General features: G+C 31.8%; 3 protein-coding genes across 3 annotated transcripts; 1 reads left to right on the top strand and 2 right to left on the bottom strand.

Moving 5' to 3' along the window:
- Window positions 1-9,220: 9,220 nt before the first annotated feature.
- LOTGIDRAFT_204092 (hypothetical protein) lies at window positions 9,221-12,544 on the top strand. The gene is made up of 4 exons (XM_009059078.1): window positions 9,221-9,521; window positions 10,119-10,178; window positions 10,841-11,009; window positions 11,210-12,544. The coding sequence occupies exons 1-4, from the start codon at window positions 9,480-9,482 to the stop codon at window positions 11,371-11,373; spliced, it is 435 nt and encodes a 144-aa protein (XP_009057326.1). The 5' UTR covers window positions 9,221-9,479; the 3' UTR covers window positions 11,374-12,544.
- A 3,997-nt stretch (window positions 12,545-16,541) lies between these two features.
- Window positions 16,542-17,024, bottom strand: LOTGIDRAFT_60579 (hypothetical protein; the record flags this gene model as incomplete). The annotated part of the gene is made up of 2 exons (XM_009058976.1): window positions 16,542-16,598; window positions 16,899-17,024. Coding segments are annotated over 2 exons (183 nt in total), but the record flags the coding sequence as incomplete, so codon positions are not given.
- Window positions 17,025-20,496: 3,472 nt separating this feature from the next.
- LOTGIDRAFT_69497 (hypothetical protein) lies at window positions 20,497-22,272 on the bottom strand (the record flags this gene model as incomplete). Its single annotated transcript, XM_009058979.1, has 3 exons — window positions 20,497-20,639; window positions 21,334-21,403; window positions 22,231-22,272. Coding segments are annotated over 3 exons (255 nt in total), but the record flags the coding sequence as incomplete, so codon positions are not given.
- Between the last annotated feature and the right edge of the window lie 521 nt (window positions 22,273-22,793).

Below are 22,793 nucleotides of genomic sequence, written 5' to 3'. Positions count from 1 at the left end.
TATCTGGATCTATGCCGCATCATATTTTCTGAAGCTCATGGTCAAACAGTTGATAATATTTAAAGGCAGCTCTTAATTCCAAATGATGAGCATACAAAATGTGCCACAAGATCACGTAGTATTAGATTTGAAAAAGGCACCACAATCTTTCAAAGGAGCTTAAATATTTGATATTTGCCAATGGGGAACTGAATGATCCGGCCATTTTCTTCAATAGTAAAATAAAGCAACAACGGTTCATACTTAGATCTAAGTCTAGCTTATGTTGTATGAAAATAACCTTTAACGCCATAATTACAAAAAAAACTATCTGACACAAAGACCTCAAAAGATATGTTACTATGACACAAACTTTTAAACTTACAGCAATATATAAATGACAATTACAGGTAGAAAATGATATGTACACTGACTAATTGGTGGGATTTTTCAAGGCTGAAATTATCAAACTTCTTAAATTTGTTCAGTAAAATATATGAAATTTATAAGGCCTAGCATTTAACAATAGTATAATGTCTATCAAACGAAACAAAATGGAGATGAAATGGAGCTTTAAGACAGAAAGACACAACTTTATTTTACAAGGATAACAACTTAAGTTCACAGTTAAGGATCCTTTCTACCAACTGGTCCTTAGCAGACCTCATGGCAAGAATATCAGTACCCATTTACAGCTGAGTTGACTGGAATCATGAGTGAAGATGACTTATTCAAGGTCATCAGACTTCACACACCGGGGTCGGCTACCATTTGCTCGACTTTACCAAGCAAATGACGTCATGTATAGAACCAACACTCTAACCAACTGTGCCATAGAACCTCACGAGTCTTACTGTTCTGCACCACCATGTCAAAACAAAACAAGAAAGAACCATTTATTGCCTATTGCAAAATTTTGGACAAATATTAATGAGATCAATTCCTTAAAAGAACTAAAATGTGCATCCTGTCAGCAATGTTAGACTTGGCCTGAAGGTTGGATTTAGATTACTGTCAAAAGATTGATCATTTTATCACTAAAGATCAATCATATCACAAGGAGAAAACTGTCAGTGACCAATCAACAACATGGAAATATAATTTGACGTTACTTTGTAATTTATATAACTGGGTGTTTTTGCAAATTAACACAAAATTCCTAATTTCAATTTTTACTATGTTGGACATTGTCATGTTCAAATCATCTTACAAGTGATTTCTGTATGTTTCGTGATATTTTACATAAGCAGGCACCAGAAGGCTACTTATTCAAACATAAACAAAATTCTATCTAATGATATGGGAATTTGTTGAAAAGCTTAATTAAACTACTGTATGCTTAAAGCTTAAAATCGTAGACAAAAATAACAAGACAAATATGGAATGTCAAGCAGGAAACAAAACATTTAAATGACAATCAGATTCAATACAATTTGTTAGCCCTATTTTAAATCCCTCAGTACTGTCTCATTTCTGCAAATGATACTATAGATATTTTTCTACATAAATAGTAACAACAAAATAAATAATCACAAAATACTACTTAAATAATCACAATATCAAGTACATGTACTACTAACACAATCACAATAACTGAATGATTATGATCATCAGTACTCCATAAATTATCACGAAATATTCACATATACAATATACTCACTCCGGAGACAATTGTAAAATATACTATACACTAAACAAATGCATGAACTGGTTACGTAAATAATCACAAAATATACACTACATAGAATACTTCTTTAAATAATCACAAAATACTACTGTTAAACATTTACAAATATCACAAAATATAATTGAAATAATCACAGATACAAATATTTTTGATTTTCAAAAACCTTAAACACTAAACCATTTTGAATAATCAAGTTAATAAAAAATCTAAAACATTCAGATGATCTTAATCTTAAGCTTTATTCATGATTAAAAAAGGATTTATGACTTTAAAATCTTTGGTATAATATAGCTGCTTAAGTTTGCAAAGGTATCAAAAATTCTCAAAAATATAAAAAAAATTACCAAAATTAATTTTCCCATCACCAACAAAATTTGGTTTTTCAGTAATCTTAAATGATTTAATATTAGTAAAAGGTTCATAGTATGAGGAAAAGCCTAATGCTGCTTGACACAAGAGTCTTGTGAAGAGCTGCACCGACCGGCTGTGGGCACACGAGGAGACAAATATCTCTCCAGTAGATCGTTTTCTGAAAATCACACGTAGATCATGCAATGGTTAAGAAAATGAATCTGATTGGATGATGATGTTCTGTCTTGCAATAAAACAATCAGCGAGAAATATCAAAGTGGCTTGATATTAAAAATGCTGTCAACAAAATCGACGACAAAGACTGATGCCCACAGCATTAATCGAACAATATTTCATTGAAAAAGGAATTTGTACAACATGATTTGGATTTTGAATCACAAAACACTAGTCACAAATCAAGATTAAATAGTAATTTCAACATTCTTTGTGATTGAAATAAAACAGATATTTTGTCAAAAAAAACTGAAATCCAACATTCTTTGTTGAAATGATAATAGAAACCTGCAAGTCACAACATATTATAGAACTACATTCAAAAAAAGAAAAGAATATTTAAAAAAAAATCTTTTATCAAATCTTATGCAAACTTTCCCATAAACAACTTCATCAGTGATAACTATCAAAATCAAAGCTTTCTCAAAAAGCTGCATTTCTCTTTTTTTTTCTCATACAACTTCACTGAACTCACAATGTCATTGAGCTTTGAACTCACTAAGCTTATAAAGTCAATTAACTTACAAACTCACTTAGCTTACAAACCCATTGAGCTTATGAACTCAAACTCAAAATAACATTGAGCTTACAAAATTGAACTCAAAATATCATGAGCTTACAAACTCACCAAATTCAAAATATCATTGAGATTACAAACTCACCAAACTCAAAATATCATGAGCTTACAAACTCACCAAATTCAAAATATCATTGAGCTTACAAACTCACCAAACTCAAAATATCATTGAGCTTACAAACTCACCAAACTAAAAATATCATTGAGCTTACAAACTCGAACTCAACATATCATTGAGCTTACAAAATCAAACTCAAAATATCATTGAGTTTACAAACTCACCAAACTAAAAATATCATTGAGCTTACAAACTCGAACTCAACATATCATTGAGCTTACAAAATCAAATTCAAAATATCATTGAGTTTACAAACTCACCAAACTCAAAATATCATTGAACTTACAAAATCATTAAACTCACAAATTAACAAATCTTACAACCTCATTAAACTTACAAAATCATCCAGCTTATAAGCTCATTCTCTATTTTTGTAATTTTTTATCACAATTTGCTTTCATTGTTCCACAAACCATTTCAAACATTTAAATATAATATTAACTATATACATTCTTTTAACAACATTTTAACATCATCTACTCACCAAAGTAAACTTAAAACATTTCTTTGCTTTGAAATTTTTAAAAATTCAAATTTTAATCAGTGATTTTACCAAATTTGATTTTTTGAAAAGCTTAACAACTTTATAAATTCTTATTTTAGAAAATACACTTTAAAATTAATCAAAATTTAGAAAAAATTTTTTTGGTCAAAATCAAGTTAGAGCCTTAGTGGTTGTTTTCACCCCCTGGGGTGTGGGACTAGAGTTTCAGGGGTGTGGCCAACTGGTGTAGGAGAAGAATTTATATTGAATTGAGAGAGCACCTCATATAATCACATTCTGAAAATGCAGATGAAACAAATTTTTGGGGGTGTAAAAGATCCATATGATTGCTCCAGGGGTGTGAAGGGTGAAAAAGATTGGGAACCACTGAGTTAGAGCTTGCTTTCAGAAGAATATCTTGATGAGTAGATGAATGTTTTCAAATTTTTTTGTTATTTTAACAATAAATTATGTACGGAAGCACTATATATAACGATTAAATAAACATTACTTATATAATATAATACATGATCTTAGAGGTCTGCTGCAAAAACTTACCATACTTTTTAAGTTGTAGAGGATAGGAAGTTGACGCCAGGCCAACTTATGAAAGCACTTGCAGGGGAATCAAAAACTCGGTTCAGCTAAACCATGCTTAGGAAAAATACACTAAAAAAAAGTCTTCCAAAAAACACACCTATATATTTTGAAAATTAATTATGGAAAAAACTTTCCAAAGGTTATTTTTTCTATCAACAGAAACCAACAATAAGACATCCATGAACTTTGAGCAAATAAAATGTAGTACAGCAGCAAACCTCAATCCAAATATGTCAAAAGAAAATAAAAATGTAACATTTAAACAAAAAAGTGAGATTCTTCTCCAGATTGTAAGTTAAACACTGGATATATATAATAAATAAATAATAAAAATTCAAATAAAAACAAAAACTATGACTAGATATGACTGAATATCCTAATATGTCAATTGTTTAGGCATGAAATGTGGTGGTACCCAAAAAATTTTAATTTTTACCTTTTCCAAAATGACCGTCAGTATCAAAAATTTTATACTCAAAATGTTCATAATTTCAATTCACAATTTTTGCTGAAAATTATGCACTCTAAATTCCATCATTCAAAGGTTATCCAAATTTCAATTGTTACTTGCATATAACCTTGTAAACCAATGTCTACATATTGTACAAAAATCAGAACCTATACAATTGACATAGCAGAAGTATGTGTGACTAAAATTCTTCAAAAAGACAAAATTTTCATAAATATTTAAAAAAAAAATCAAAAATCAATTATTGCCATTCTTTGGTTTAAGTTCTTTAAGATCGATATCATGATTTCAATGAAATAAAAATTTATATAAATAAATAAATACAAATAATACTTTTAGACTAGCAAATTTCGTGTCAAATTTTTGAACATTAGCTCAAACAAAAAACACAAAAGTTATGGATTTTTTCTCCATGAAATATTAAATAATGACTAGAATACTCAAAAATAATTTCTTAAAGAAAAAAAAACAACACAACAAAAAGCATGAGTATGCTCATATCAACCTTATTAATATCAATAGTTATAAACACAAAATTGATTATTAGGGATTATGTTATGATAATCTTGTTTTCACATTTTTTAAACTCGTGAATAATTTGTGATACTGCTATCCAAAATGGTAGGTCAAAGATCATCATAAAACGAATTTACCGAAAATAATTCAAATTATTTAATGTTTTAAAATTGGACTATTGGAAATGCCGTTGCCTTTTTAAATCGAAAACTAATGTGAATGAAAAATTTTGTGAATACAAAATAGATAATTTTAAGGACACCATTACTGTCCTTGACCTACAGGTGTTGCTGCAGTGACCACAGGGAGTTGTGTTGGTCTGGAAATGAGGCTAGCAGGTCTGGTAATAAACTGAATTGGTGTTACATTGGAAAGGGACAATGGAGATCCATTTTTCAGGTGAGGCTTTGCTGCGACAGCTGTTACAGTAATCGGTGATAAGGTAGTTGTTGGATGTGAGGCAGATTTGGAAAATTGAGCATGAACCGTTGTGGTGGACAAAATGGCAGACGTTGATGTGGTGGTGGAGGAGGATGAAGTATCTTTGGTGATTAATATTGTATCCAAACCAGTTGGAGTAGTAGCAGAAGACACGACAGCCATCTTTAATTGTATATTGGAAGGAAGCGATGTAATAAGTGAGGTCGGGGGTGATTCGTTCGTTGTTTGGTGATGTAATTGAGAATGAGATTTAAGGCTGGCAGAAGACTTGTAACTTTTTCCACAAAAACATTTATAATTTTTATGCATTCTGGAAAATAAAAAAACTAAAATTTGCTATGACTGTACACACAGGAGAATTCAGCCTTAAGATTTCAAATTTCTTGAGAAGTGCAGAAATAGTTTGCTGACAACAAAATATAAAGAAAAACAACCATGCTTGAACATCTATTGATTCAACTAATAATAATGACTAATGGTAAAATTGTTGACATTAAGCATGAATTACAAAGTCTCATGAAAACTTACACAAATTTGGCTTCTTTTTTGTGACCATTTCTGGCATGATATTTGATACCATTAACATTTTTATATCTTTTTTTACAACCAGGTACAGGACAAACAAATGGTTTATCACCATCACTATCTTTGACTCCAGCCATCATACTGTCAATAATAAACACATAAACAATAATAAGCACACAAATATGTCTTTCAGAGCCGTCACTAGGTTGTCTTTGTTGTTTTTTTTTGTATGAGGCAAAAATTGCTAGGCAGGGGGTGTTGCTGACTTCAACTATATCCTAACACAAATTTTCATGTGTGAGTATTATTTCATGATGTGCCTGAATTTAAATGGTGATCACTTATTATGAAAGCATTTTTTTCAGGATCTCCCTATATTGTATCTGAGAATATCCAGATAGTAAAAATCATTTGACCACTACAGAAAACATCTTTTGAATGTATCTAAAGACCATAATTGATATATTAAAAAAAGAATCTATTTCTACTTACCTCATTATTAATTCTGAAGAGAATTCCTCTTGAGTTGTCCAGGAATCATCACTATTATCATCATCACTAACTATTTCTTCATCATCTACCTCACTTCCTGTTAACAATAAACACACTTAATCAAGACTATTGATTCAGCTGTTTCTTTTGAAGTATGAAGTGCTACAGATGTAGAACGTGCATATAAGATCCCTTGACTGTTGAAAATTGAAAAAGAAAATTGAAAAGTAGGAGTTTAGACTCCATTTCAGTTCTCAAGAGAAGAACTCATATTAAAATGTCATAGGTTATAACTGAGACACAAGAATCTTTTAACTGGAGTAGCAGTGGTTGTTGTCATTCTTAAACTATTGATTTAGGCTTCAATAAAACTTATCTTACCTGTTGGTGTACTCTCAGGTAATGAAATAGATGGTGACTGAGCTCTGATTATTTTTTTCTTCTGAAAATCCAGTGGCTCTCTCTTGGCTGCCTCCGTAAAAAATCTGAAACAAATTTGTTATGTCATGTTATTTCATCATTAATCATCATAAAATGAAGTTTGATGTAACTGTATATATTTTGCAAATTTCAAAATCTACCATCATGACTCTGTAAATGTGATGACTTTATCTCTGGTTATCTTGTTTGAATCCATGTAGCTATAAATGGTTAATAATTAAATTTAAAGGGACATTTCACTTTTTTTGTAGGTCGAACATTTTTTTTGGTCTAATTTGTAAATGTACCCTTTAACATATCTGAAAGTTTTAACCAAAAAAAATCCAACCGTCGATTTTTAAACTATAAAAAATAATATACCAGTACGTAAGGTTTTTAAGTTTATTATGCTTTTTAGATGCTGTTAAAAAACTACTTTCAGATATAAGTAAAATAAATTGTAGAGAAATATGTCTTGTATTCTAAAGGTTTCAACTAATAACATTGAGCCATTATCAAGTCAAACACCAAAAACTAGGTCAAACTGCTTAATTAACAATTAGTACTGTCCGCTTTTAATTAACCCTTTTAAAACAAATTCAGTTTGATCAAGAAGATACATAGATATAAATAGCATACCAGTACCGGTACTTTTCAGGCATAATTTACAACATTTTTGATAATAAAAACATTTTACAAAAAAAGCGGATTACCACTTTTACTTACCGTAAAACATAGCTGAGTGCTAAAGACTGTGGCTGTAGAATTTCTTGCTTCAATATAACTCTTGGATCGCTTTCTACAATAAATATCAAGTCAGTAATTGGTAACAACTGTTAATAATACAACAATAGAATAGTTAGCCATTCAGACAGAAAGCATGGAACCAGGGCAGCACATGCTATTCACCTACTGTCTTCACACTTTTATTTTGCTTTGATAAGAATATTAAGTTTTGTGTGTTTACATCTAATATAAATCCACTTTACAATAGAGACAAAAAATATCAGAAAAAAAGAAACATAAGGAAAATATAAGCTTACTTATATCTTAGAATGACGATAAAATTTTATATTTTTAAACTTGGCCGATAAGAGAATATTTATTCATCAGTAGATATACCTGGTGTCATAAATAACTTAACAGGATCCTTATATAATCCTATAAATGCAAAATACTGAATAATTAACCATAAATATGCAATTAACCTAATCTTAATATTAAGCGTTTTTCAATACTGGTAATTACTTAATTTTATGAATTCTCCAATTTTCCAGATTTTACAGGGATTCTGTTGTAACTTTATAACTTTATGACACTAGGTAAGCTAACTGATGAATATATACTCATATTGACCATTTTCGAAAACTTAAATTTTATGTTCATTTTAAGACGTAACATCAATTTAATTGTAATGTAATTCTAATTTTACATTGATTGTTAACATTTGCAAAAGCAGGTGGTAAGTTAAATAACCCATTGATTAACCCATTGATTGGACCTTTATTTGTTGCACTACATTAACACAGAACAATCATATTACCATCATTGACCTTGTTATTATCTATTTACACAATAGGTTGGTCACTAAACAAAGACAACAGAGTCAGAGGGTAATATTGATTTTTCTGAACCTACTATTTCTTTCATATAGGCTACTGCCAATAAATACAACAGTGACACTAGCCTACCAGCAAACTTATTGTGTCGCACAATTAACACAAATACTATAATTTAAAATAGCAAGTAATTCAGAAGGAGTAAAATTACAGACAAAATCAAATAATCATATGAAATGTAACAGTACACTGACATGACAGTTAAATGTCATCCAGCACGTGCATGTCATGATGAACAAGCACGAGCTGTCAAACTGTCAAAAATGTAAACAAAAGGAAATGTAAGAAAATTTGACAAAATTTAGGGAGAAAACGGACCGAAAATGGTTGTAAATGAAAGAAAATAAAATCATACCTATGTGCGATTCTTCAATATGTTGTATAAGGTCTGCAAGTGTCGAAAAAGTGAGTCCACAACCAGAAAAAGTACAATTATTTACGAAGAAAACAGCCATTTGTGAGAGCACTGTCGACCTTGACTTATCACAACCTCAGTTTCGTATGCTGAAAAGAACTTGAACTTTGACTCTCGACATTTACAAAATTTTAAGATGAAAATATTTTTTGGTTTCAAGTATATTATGAGATGTTTTTTTCAAAGAATACTTGCTACAGAACTCATGAATAAAAAAAATTTCCGAAATTAGGAGTGAAGACCAAAATCACGGTCGAAGTGCGCATGCGTCTAGACCGTCTCCTTCCATTAACCTCTGGGTGAGCAACGAAGCTTTCAAACTGTTTGTTAGGTAATCTATTGCAACTCGGATCCTGACAACTCATCCGTTTAAATTTGATTGTCGGACAGGTTGTTGACACCTTCAAGGCAACTGTAATTAGTGAATTTTTTTTGTTACTGTGCATGATTTGTTACCTTATCTATAGATTGTTTCAACTCCCCATTGAGTGAATAATATACCGGCATTTTACTTTCAGGGCCCGTGTTAGCAGACGAATTTGACAGACAAATATGTATTGTGCTCGATTTATCAACCCTGCCACCAGATGTGTGGTTAGTATTTTTTCTTTTTTTTATGATTTCTATTCATTTTTCGCAAACTATAATCATGTCTGTTCCCGTTTATTGACCGGTGTCTTTCGCCATTTTGTCCTCTGACAGGAACTTTTCTTTGCTTCTCGCAACCGAAATTTGCAAAAACTGGTTCAAAACATGGCATTATTTTCTTCTTGGATTGCAATTTAGCTTACACTGGACAAAAGGAGTTGATGAAGACTTGAAATATCAACTGACATCTTGATCTTGAGAAGTGAATGACCTTTGTCCTTGAAAGTTTTTGAGAAATGTTGAGACCTGGACTCCTAGAGTGGCTAGAAGCTAGATTAATCTTAATCTCTGGTTGCTGTAGCAGTAAATCCATAAATGCTATAAAGAATATGTTATGCAGCAAATTGTTGCAAACTAAGCAAGGCTTGTGTGGTTTATCACAAAATTGCCTCCTTGAAATGATATTCATCTGTAGGCCAAGTTTTCATGGTGCACATTTTGTTAAGCAATCAGTTTCCTTTTTGGAAAATAGGCTCATCTGGATTTTGAATAATTGTTTATTTACTGTCCAGAGATCTAAGTCATAATGTCTCTATTTTGTAGGTTTCATCTGGAAGCAGAGCAGCACTTAGACCATTAGCAGTTTCATCTGTAAATACTGAAGTAAGTTTCTAAACTTTATCTTATTTAAATATATTTTAAACTGGTAAGTACAAAATGAAAATGCACTGGACAAACATTTGTTATATGGACCCTTTTAGACAGTCTAATTTTTATTAGCTTTTATTTGCCACTTCAGTTATGGTCTTAAGACGGCCAAATTTCTTCACTCTCTCCTAAAAAGGCAGCGCTGAAGAGGGCATAAATTTGATAGGTTAAAGAAGGGAGCAATACTAATGATAAAGAGGCCTATCTTTGCTCTGTGGACTACAATGTTTTCTAAATTGAATTTGCACATTTCCATATGAATTGAAATATCAATTACAAAATACTACTGAGAGTCTTAGATGTGTTTAGGTTGATGGAAGTGCCAACTGCTGGAAATGCTCTGTAAAACAGAAGGGAATTTTCAGTCCGTAAAGTAGGTCACTTTCATATGAATTCACTTTGAGGGAAGAGTATCTATTTGAAGTGTCAAATCACTGCAAACCTTATATTTGTGTGGACCCAAAGACATTCTTTGTCAAACTTATATAGCTTTTATACAGTTGAAATTTTTCTCTATGTTTATGAAATGAGTTCAATTTATGGACGTGGTCTATAAAAAGGTACTGATTGAGGATGAGCATATTGAAAGTTTGATTTATTGGTTGACTTTTTTTCAGCAATCACAAGCAGTATGTAATTTATCAACATACAATGGGCTCACAAATAACACCAGTAGTATGTTAAATCAACTACGAAGCTTTCAGACTAGTGCTATGAGACGTGATATTGATCAAGCTGCCAAATATATTGGAGCTGGAGCTGCCACAGCTGGAGCTGCTGGTTCAGGTAAGTTTGATTTTGTTTTAAAACAGAATAAGAAGTTCCAATCATGTTTGGATCAAAATGTCTATTGCATACTTTGGTAAGGAAATTGTTGGAAATCGTTTTAGAATGCAAAGTGTACATGAATATCCAATGATTGTTTCATAAGCTTGTCTTAGTATATTTTGATAAAATTACTAACAAAAGCATTACTATTCTTTCAGGAGCTGGTATTGGAAGTGTATTTGGAAGTTTAGTCCTTGCTTTCGCTAGAAACCCATCATTAAAACAACAGCTATTTTCATACGCCATTTTGGGTTTTGCCTTGTCCGAGGCTATGGGTTTGTTCTGTATTATGATGGCATTCTTATTCCTGTTTGCCCTTTAATTTAACACTACATTAGAATATCAGTTTGTTTGAAAAGTTCGTGTATAAATTACAATGTAAACAGATGGTGTGCAAGATAATATTTACATTTTAGTGGGGCCCAAAATCTTTTCACTTGACAAAGCTTGACAGGAAAAAATGGAAACACTTGGAAGATATCATAATAGAAGTTGTAATATATATACGAGAAATTGTAAACAAATTGTGCATAAATTAATTTACTAAAACCAGTGGCTCGATTTTTAGACTATTGTTGGAAAAAATGGAAATAAATTAGTTAATAACTTTCAAAAGGACCAACATACCCTCTAGTTTTCATTTACTGTGTCTAAATTGATTGGGTTCTGGGACCCTTTTTTTCAACTGAAAGCATGGTCTTCTGGGGTGTCATGTTGAGCTGGCCTTACCAGCATCTTCAATGGTTTTTGAAACTGCTTGGAGCATCATGACAGTGGAAGAATTTTCACTCTTATCTACAGTGTGGCAAGGATCATGAACCACAAATGTAACCATGTACTGTCCTTGATGCACCAGTTTGTCTATAGATGTTCAAGATTGATCTAATCATTAGCCTGTTAAGAGTTACTTGCATCAGATTCAGGTTGGAAAAAAAAGTATTAAATTATCACTTCAAAAACATAACCTCACAGTTAAGAGGTACCTGAAGTGATCATAGATTTTCTTTTTTTTTTTTGGACCTGATCTGGTGCCTGTAAGGGGATTCCAAAAATTAGACTGGTCTAATCTGATCTAATAGTGAAGTTTGGAATGCTATTTAAATTTTTATCAAAGTACCTGTCAATCTGATCATATTTCCTTGTTGAGGCTCTAGTATGATCTGGGCAGTCCGAATTTGATTTAACATTTTCATATATTGAAGTGTGTGGTTACATAACAAAATAGCAGTTTGTGACAGTATTATTTTAACCCCCTATTACCCTGATCAGAAAATGCAATAGGTCCTTTACCTTCAGTTGTTTTTCCTGATATATGGTAATAGGGCTATAACTGCAGTTTTCAACCAATGCTGTATGTCAAATTCTAGATACTTGTCAATAAATAAAAGCATAATATGCTTATATTATATGATTTAAATAAATCCAATTGTCTGGGAAAGGTACACCTACTAGAAATCCTATTTTTTTATGAAATGCAATAAAAATGAAATTATAACAACAATAATTGTGAAATAATAATATTGATGTCTCTAATATAACAATAAAAACAAATAATATAAACAGTTCATATCACAATTGACATGCATTCAACAGTTCAAACAAGAACAAAAGCTGATTCAAAAGACAGTACACAGTCACATTAGTATACTTAAAATGAAATGCCAAGTCTGATGCCTTTGATAATACTGCTACAGGCAGTTGTTTGCCAGATAATTTTATTGCTTGCCTCAGTCTAACTAAATACACTCTAATTTTCATTCCTTTTTTTCGTTATTAGCTTTTATTCTTAACATAGCCACTTCAGTTCGGGTCTAGCAACAGACCTCTTGAACATGCGTCAAGTAACATTTTAACCAATCAAATTGATGGGTTGTTTATCAGGTTAGGTCAAAATATTAATTTTATGATAATTGAAGTGACTGTATTAAAAATAAAAGGTAATAGAACTGAAAGTTTTGTCTAATTTTGAGCATGAAATGAAAATTTAACCTTTTTTTTTTTTTGACAACAGTTCCTTGACCTGATAAATAGAGAATTAGGACTTGGCATTTTCAAAAACAATATCATAAATGGACACAAAATATGATTATAATTGCCTGCAATACAAATTTACATAATTTTATAGGAACTTTTCAAATTCCCCAATAGAAAGTTCATGATTTGGATGCGATAATTATTAATGCCCTGCACATTTTTTTTTTTTTTAATATATTAGAAAAGAGGTTGATGCCTTTGCATCTCCTGGGTTCTTCTCTAAATTTGACCCAAAAGATGCAATAAGAACAAATGCTTAAGGGCTTGACAATAAAAATTGGAAAATAAGAGTTGAAATTTTGTGCGTAAATACTAATTGGGTTACAATTCATCTCTTCATCTTGAGAGTTCACAAGAAAATCTTTCACGTAAATTTATTCAGAAATTGGACCACTTCTGATTTTGTAGAGGAGAAAACTTTTTCGAATTTTTGTTAACATTTGGAGGCAAGAGCATCTTCATTCAAACAAACAACAAATATACTTAAGGCCAAATATTTACTCGCTTTTCACAAAAGATGTCATTATTTTCATGGAAAGTTTCTACCCTAGTCCTGAATAACCGTAGATGTCAAACAATGCATTGCCAGATTTTGGCTGAACACACCCTCATTGAAAGGGATTAAATTTAGGCGTAATTTCCACATATTTGCTTCAACAGTTCATAGTCCTGAATTTCAGTTACGCTCTTTTCAGAACTAGTATGTTTTTAATTAACTGTACCCTGATATTAATTTCGTAAAGTGACACAGATGGCTGGAATTGAGTTCTATAAGCTCAAATATGACAAAAATTTAAATGTATTCTATTTGTGTCAAATTAAAGGGATTGTTAAGATGTCTAAACTTTTTATGTGAATCAGGAAGACTGATGGTGTCAATTTGCACAATTCCAATTTTCAGTCAAACATCTATGGTTACTGCAATTCCAATAAAATTAAGCATTTTATGACATCACTATCGCTAAAGCTGTAATTGATATATAGGAACCTTACTATAGTTATTCAATAGGTTAAGTGGAATTGCAAGAATCACTGACGTCTCAAAATTGGATTGGTACAAATCAATGTTATCAGTGTCCCTATTAGGCCTACACATAAAATATTTTAGAAAATTTAAAAGAGGAAACTTCAGCAATATCTTTTCCCCCAGACATTAAATTTGTGATAAAATATTAAAATAGTAACAAAAAAAAAAAAAAATTGCATTGATATGATAATATAATGATAAATAAAACTTATTACAAACAACTTATAAAGGCATAGATTCTTTGAACATTTCACTTTGTAATATTATAGAGCACAGAATTGAAGTTTGTCTGCAATTAAATACAATCAAATTTAAGCAAGAATAAGTTTCTATTAATTCCAATTTTAGCAGTAAAATTATAAAGGTTTTCTAAACTTTTTGTGTATCACGGTCACTGATAGTATTGATTCGCACCATTTCTATTTTCAGTTGTACATTTATGGGTCCAGTGCACAGCCTTTCATGACGTCCAAGTGCTAAAACCACAGACATCTGATGGAAATTTGGAATGCTGCAAATAAGTCATACAATTTTTAGAAAACCTCTTATAATTCCCTTTATAATACCATTTTTTATTGGAGAAAATCTTGTCAACTGCTAAAGTGAATAATTAGTGGAATTAATATAACTCTCTATAACTCTACTTTATATATGGATATAAAATATGTACTCCATATCAAAAGGCAAATTGAGTGGTTAGATGCATTATTAAGAGTTGATAATGCTGAAAACTATGCATTGCTTTAGTGTTATGAAATTTAGTTATAACATGAAAATTGTTTTCCGCTGATTTGACAGACACCTTGTAATAATTCCGTAAAAAAAACTTTTGCAGATTAGCAAATTGTTCTAAAAGCAGCAGAATTTCTCTTCAACAAATAAAAAATCACACATAAAAATAACCAATCAGATCATAGAATCTAAATATAGTAACACTTGTAATAATATTAGTCCACCATACAATATTTACATAACAATTAAGCATATAATTTGAATAACAAGAGCAGTAACTCTTGCCCATTATTCTGGTTAAAACAATATCTTATGATTATTACACATTACCATAATGATTTAATAACACATAGTCTTTTGTCATCTTCACAATGTCAAGGTACTACAAACTTCCTCTAATACCTTGACATCATTAGGTACTTTTCTTGTATAACAGGAGATTGTATGCAGCCCTTTGGTTGGGTTGGATACACTAGTGAATACAGCCAATCAGAACCCTGTTATCAGTATGGCTGCACATGTAACAACTTGTTTGTAGGGATATGATTGGCGACAAATCGCTGATTGACAAACTTCCATGATACATAAATAATGCCTATTGATGTCAAGGTTTAAGAGTGAGTTTGTAATAGCTTGACATTGTAAAGATGGTCTTTTATACATAAACACAACAATCTGTTTTATTTCTTTTTATCAAGAGCAGTAACTCTGGTTAGCATATGACGTCCATTCTGATGACCATTCAAGCAGAGCTTTCTGTTAAACCCTTGATGTCAATGTGTGTAGAATTTCCACCACAGAAACATTATATCAAGGGCAATAACTGGTGAATTTCCAACAGAAAATCAATCTATTTCGACATCCTGTATTCTTTTCTGTAAACTTCTTATAATCCTTGCACATAAATCCATAGTTAAAATGTACAAAACTTGTTGAAATCAACGGCAATAACTTATGAATTGCCCGGTTCTGATTTGATGGGTGTTAAAATGTTTGTAGAGGTGGGAAATATAAGAGTGGCACCTTCCTCCCCGGTACCATTAAATGTTATGTGTTGAATGACACCTGTAGTAGATATTTCATCACCATTTGTTGTTGGTACTGTTATAAAATCAAAATATTAGTATATTATTATGTTGAAGCTGTCTGTAACAGTGTTTAAATATAATTTTTTTCACGTGTATATTGATGACATAATGTGACATCAATAATTACCACCAAATCTCTTTAGAAATATTAATAGCAGCTTTAGCAACAAATATCTGAACCAAAAGTATTTACTTCACAGTTGGTAAATTTCAGTTTACTTTAAAGGGGGCAGTAATAATTGATTTTCCCCTCTGAAAAAATGGCTGACCTATATTGCCACTTCAACTTAACATTAAATTGTCCTCTCCAGATATATCACAACTATCATAAGCCACGTTTAAACAGTCACAAAATATCTGGGCAGAATCCAGACCCAATCCAGACCGAGTACGGTTTTACATGTTTTTCTCACCATTCTGGCCCAGTAAAGAGACCGCTGTGTAAATGGTACTGGCCAGCCGTGCCGAGTCTGGACTTCAGATGGGCTATTTTTTATGTCATTGTAAACGTGGCTATATTGTCATTGAGTTATGAACAGACTTACCTGTTAAAGAAAGTGGTATTTGACCCTGTGATTTTTGTTGTAATGTAACTGGACATTCTTTATGAGCTAGTAATAAAGTTTTTAACTGAGCTACTTCTCGACGTAATAAACTAACTTCACTCTGTAATATACGTTAAAAACAAGATTCCTTTACATTGTAACATCATATCTAAATCAATCAAAGACTGGTCGTTATTGCCACTGTAACCAGTAGTCTCTGACAACCAGACATTACCTTCTTTGACAAATTATGCACTGACAAAGTGCGACTGCATAACAGAGTCTGTTTTATCAGATCAATTCAAAGATTAAAATATTTTTGAGACATCTTAAAGCTTTCATATTAGTATCATTCCAAGTTGGATTTGAAATAAGACGGTGCAGTTTAAAGTAACAAGTGTTTCTATTGTACATTAAATACCTGTAATTTTACATTGACATTTTGTAAATCATCAGCCTTTTTCTCCAAACTGTTGACCCATGTTTTCCGTTTTTGACGACATCTTGCCGCTGCTGCTCTATTCCTCTCCAGAAACTTTCTCCTACGATTATCAGGATCTTCATCATCAAAACTTTGTTGTGGTTCATCATTTCGTGCTCGCTTTCTGAAAAAGAAACATCATTCAAGCTGAGAGATGTTTGATGTTTGAGAGAGTTAAAAGGAATACAAAAGAGGTATTTCTAGACCTGCAGGAACCCTTCAGACAGCAAAGCTCAATGGTGCAAATAAAAGTTAAATATAATGGACCTTTCACAGCCCCAAAAATTTTTTTCATCCACATTTTCAGCATGTGTTGATGTGAGGTGCTCTCTCAATTCAAAATGAATTCTTCTCCTACACCAGTTGGCCACACCCCTGACACCCTAGTCCCACCCCCCCAAGGATGGGAAACAGGGGACTAGATAAAGTAATGATCTACTTACATGTCAGTATAATAGGAGTCTGGTGAATCAGGGGGAGTGAACTCTGATTGACTAACTGTTTCTGGTATTATGATAGCAGTGGTGGCTGAGTTTATAGAATCTGGTATTATGATGGTGTTTGGTGAGGAACTAACCACATTAACCGGGCTAATTGAATTATGGTTACTGGTTACTAAACCATTGGTTTTATTTTGTTGTTGAGATGCTTGAAGCGACTGCTTTAATCTCTGCAAAAGAAAATCTTGTCATCTTCAAATAATTAATTATTGGAAGAGACAATACCCCTCTCTTATGTATGGCGCCAGGCAGGGTATGCTTGCTTTTCTAGACACCTGATTCCACTTTCATTATGAAATACTTACTCACTTATGACTGATATACTTCCTCATGTGAAATGTTTATTATTAGATTATACAATAATTTGGGTTTGTTAATTCTATATTCTTTTTAATATATCACATTATAACTAATATTTCGCCAAAATATTGTTTGGATATCGGGTTTGGTGGTTTGTTGGTTTATTCATTATAAACAAATTAAAAATCACAGCCTTATACAAAGCTATTTGAATAAAAGTAATCATGATCTCGTGTTTTTATGGAAGGCATGACTGAAACATGCATGTGATATATTTTTGAAAATTCAAAATTTACTCTTCTCAAAAAAGCCCTTGACACTTACCTGTTTCAGGGTAATATGTGTTGTATTTGAAGTAGTACTAGGAGGTCTGGCTGCTATGGTTGTTGTACCACTAGATGGTTGTGCTGGTGTTGTAGTTTGGGGTATTAATGGTATTTGAACCACTGGACTGACTGATGTAGGTACCGGAATTTGAACTGGTACCATCTGACCTGTGGGTAACTGTAAATATACCTAAAAACCCAAATTAATTTAAATCATTTCAAATGAATAAACAATTACTCAAAACTTCAGTCTAGAAAGCAGTACATTTTTTAAATGATTCCAACAAATTTCTAATAATCAGTCCAAAACTATTAACAACTATTGATACCAGATTTCCGGAGATGGGAGTACCAGATTATTTAAAGGGACAGGTAGGCCATTTTTTTGACCAATCACACTTTAGTCTCTGAAACTAGAATATTTTAGCTGAGCTTATCACTAATAGTGTGCACAGATCAGCATCGAAATTTGAGCCTTCAAATCCATGTGTCCAGAATTAACTGCCTTTGAATGTTAAAGTGATGACTCTTCAATTTAAGATACCAGTACTCTGTGATATATAGAAAAGACATGAAGGTATTATGCGATTTTCATACATTTCTAGTACTTCTGAAGACAATTTACATATATTCAAGCCTAAAGTACCCTCCAAAATGGCACACCTGTCCCTGATTTTTAATAATCAACAAAAATATAAAAATGGTTCATAAACTTAGTTAATTAAGATTTTTTATCAAGTTAATTAACCTGAGATTTTTTATCAAGAAGTCATTTAACAAAACTTGTTTTTCATGAACATATCATTTAGTATTGTCTTGTGTTCCTTTATATGTCTATATAAATAAATAAGTTTGAGTTACCTGTGCTGCTGATAGATTAGAATTTTGGACGGTGTTACTAGGTAGAGAGGTTGTAGTACTACCTGACACTAACTGGGGTGACGTCTGTATTATCATTGGCGATGAGATAACTGCTGTACCTAGTTTTGGACTGAAACAAAATTAATAACAACTATATTCCCTTAAAATCTGGACAGTTATATAGTCAAATTTTTGAAAATAACAGTCAACACAGATATCATAGGGAAATTACAATAGAAGTGTCCCTAATGCCCATACAAAGGATAGAAACCTGTCTTAATTTACAAGTATTTCAATGAGAAAGAGACCATTCTTCATCTACAGAATTCAAGAAAACACCATTGAGATCTACATCTTAAACACATGCGGTTTTCGTCTGGGATTTTTTCTCGCAGATTAGTGTCTTGAGTTAAATCTAGCGTGTGCCTGTGCTTCCACAACAAGAATATCGCATCTCAGACAGGATTTTAAATAACAAACAAGTTTGATAATTGTCTCCGATAGTTTTATTGTCTGCAAGACAGACCGTCATCATCCAATCAGATTCATTTTCCTTTCAATTGCATGCTCCACACGTGATTATCGACAAGGTGGAAAACGACCGACTGGAGATTTTTGTCTCCTTGTGTGCCCATGCCAGTCGTTGAAACTCAAGACAAGACTCTAATGGGCGACAAAAGTCTCTGACCACTTGTGTGCCCGTACCTTTAGGCAAAACTTACATCTGCAGTTGTCTGATTCCAATAAGCAATTAGCCAAATTGTAACTTACATGGTATTTGTGACTGTAGATTTATCAGTAATTGGTGATGTTATAATTTTAGATGGTGACAGAGTACTATCTGCTGCTTGTGATGTAGTAATTAATATCACTTCTTCATCCGTCGTGGATGACGGTTGAAATGATGCTTGTTTCGAGGGCATTTTTTTACTGGCTGAGAGGTCTAATACTTCATCATCGCATGTTGATTGATGGTAGACTAGACTACTCAGACTGGTTTCTTTCAACAACCTATGGTGTAACAAATCTAACCTGGGGGTTGGTGTGTGTAGATCTAGATGCTGAACAAAAAATCAAAACAAAATTCATACATATATTTTTTCTTCATCTCTTTCAAAGTACAGAGCAACTGGTGAGGAAAAACTTCCTAGCAATACCATTTAAACAATAAACAACGCTAATTTGTGCTATATATTAAATAGGGTTTTATCCATTAATAGTTGAAAAACATTAAAATAGTATAGGCTAATGTCACTGGACCCACAAGTTTCCCTCATTCCTTCATTCATGGTTTCCGTCCATTCATTTGATGCCTAAAATTAGAAGAGATCCGAATAATCGAGGACCACCTGAATAATGAATTAGCCAATTTTGTTCTGAGAGATTACTGTTTTGGAATACATTTTACAGCTGCGTTTTTAACTTTCAAAAGGTTCACAGCATAATGGTTTGTATAATTTCTTTACCAAATCAAGATATTTCATAGAAAAATGTTACCTTGGGTATTGGTGTATTGAGATCATTAGATAAAGGTCCTGGTAGAGGAGGTACATCAGAATCCGTTGCCTTTTTAAATGCCTCTTCAAATGGATTTTTACTTAACTCTTGAAACAATCCTATTTCTTCACAGTTTTTTAGAAATTTTGTTGGAGTTGGGGTTTGATCTACAATAGAAATACAAATTTGAGTAAACACTTCTAAAGGGGTAGTGTTTGTTAGTTTAAAGGGACAGGTAGGCCATTTTTTTTGACCAATCATACTTTAGTCTCAGAAACGTGATTTTTTAGCTGAGCTAATCAGTAATAGTGATCACTGCTCTCTCTAGAAATTTGAGCCTTCAAATCCATGTGTGTCCAGAAGTATCTGCGTTTGAATGTTAAAATGACAACTCGTCAATTTAAGATACTCTGTGATATATAGAAAAGACATGTATAGAAATAGTGAGTAAAATTCCTAGTTTGAAGTAGTTTTAAAGGAATTATGTGATTTTCATACATTTCTAATACATCTGAAGACATATATTCAAGACTAAAATCCACCCCCCAAAATGGCACACCTGTCCCTTTAATAAAGCAGAATTGTGCCTTGATCCTTCCCCAATGTTGAATAAAAATATGGATTTTTTATAATACTGTTCGATGTTTCCATTAAAGTCCAAAATATTTCCTTCATAAGCTGAACTTCTAATTTCACAACTGGGATATAAATTCATATTTCAAATGAACCAAAAAATTGGTGCACAATACCATTTCTAACAATGGAAGATCAAAATCCCATGCAAGGATACTACCAATGAGTCTTGGCTCAGAAGTAAGAACAAAAAAGACACAGGATTTGATTTTGGTCTCTTACCCAGAAAATGATGACTTGGAGAAGCTGAACTACCACCTAAATTTAACGCTAAATTCATTTCATGTTTCTTCATATGAACATTCAGATGGTCTTCATTTGTAAACCTCTGAAAAACAGAAACAAAAATTGGGATAAAAATTGAACAACTGAATGCCATTATTGCTGTTGAAATCAATATTAAAGTCTTTCATGTGCAGGTTCAGTTAATATTATCTGCTTTAAAACAAAATTAACTGCTAATGTCTTGATTCATCTGCTGATATACATTATGTTTAATGTCATTATTTTTGTACAAATATATAGTGATCATGTACTTTATAAGGGGTATTCCGCACTTTCGTAAAAAGTTTTCATTATCAACGTCGTAAATTATACCTAAAAATATTTCTTAAGTATGCTATTAATATCTATGTATCTTCTTGATCAAACTGAATTTGTTTTAAAAGGGTTAATTAAACACGGAGAGTACTAATTGTTAATTAAGTAGTTTGACCTAGTTTTGATGATTGGCTTTATAATGGCTCGATATTATTAGTTAAAAACTGTAGAAAACGTAGGAGACATATTTCTCTACAATTTGGTGTTTATTTTACTAAAATTCATACTTTTCTAAGAGCTTTCAAAAACCATAACAAACTTAGAGACCTTACATAATGTTTTTAAAAAAATTTGACATTTAAAAATTAACAACGATTCTTTTAGCTATAACTTTCAGATATGTTAAAGGGCACATTTCTCTAAATTTTAGTGTATAGTTTTCATAAATTTGAGCAAAGAAAATTTTTAACCTTCAAAAAAAAAAAAACAAATGTCCCTTTAAACTTATACCATGAAATTCTTAATTTATCTAAGCTTATGAGCTTATCATTTAAGAAAGAGATAAATTGGGTATTTCTTTTCCAAATTCCAACTAGCATACAATGTGGTACTTACCATGCCACATTGTGGTTCAGAACAACCAAATGGTTTATCATCATCCTCACTCATTCTGACTGGTAAAATATCACCTTGTTGGAGATGACAGCTCTAGTGTAGTTTAGGTAGTAGTTTTTCTTAGCGTATCAAATTATCATGGGCTTTCAGCCCCCAGTTTTCACCATCTGAAACATCGAATTAATTTCCATTTATTTCAATATAAAGAATTTTAAAACAAAAATCACATTCAATATCCTTTACGTTTTAAAGATACAGTAGTTTAAATATTTTGTCATACTCTGTTACAAATCATGAATGAATTAACATTTTAAAGGTATATTACCTCTTAGGATGACCAAAAATTGAGATTATTAACATAGTTAAAATGAGTCTTTGTTCATCGGTTGACTTACCTGGTGTCATAACTATACAACAGAAGTTTAAGTAATATTATTATTTAGTTTAATGGATAAGATGAATACATAAACTTTTGGACCAAGTTTGAGCTTTTAAATTTGATGTTCATTCTAAGAGGTTGTACAGTATCCTTTTAAGAATAAATACCGATAACAGTAATATTT

The sequence above is a fragment of the Lottia gigantea genome, assembly GCF_000327385.1.
Source record: "Lottia gigantea unplaced genomic scaffold LOTGIsca_37, whole genome shotgun sequence".
Lineage (NCBI taxonomy): Eukaryota > Metazoa > Mollusca > Gastropoda > Lottiidae > Lottia > Lottia gigantea.
Note: the sequence above shows the minus strand (reverse complement) of the source record. Positions and strands in the feature narration are given on the sequence as shown.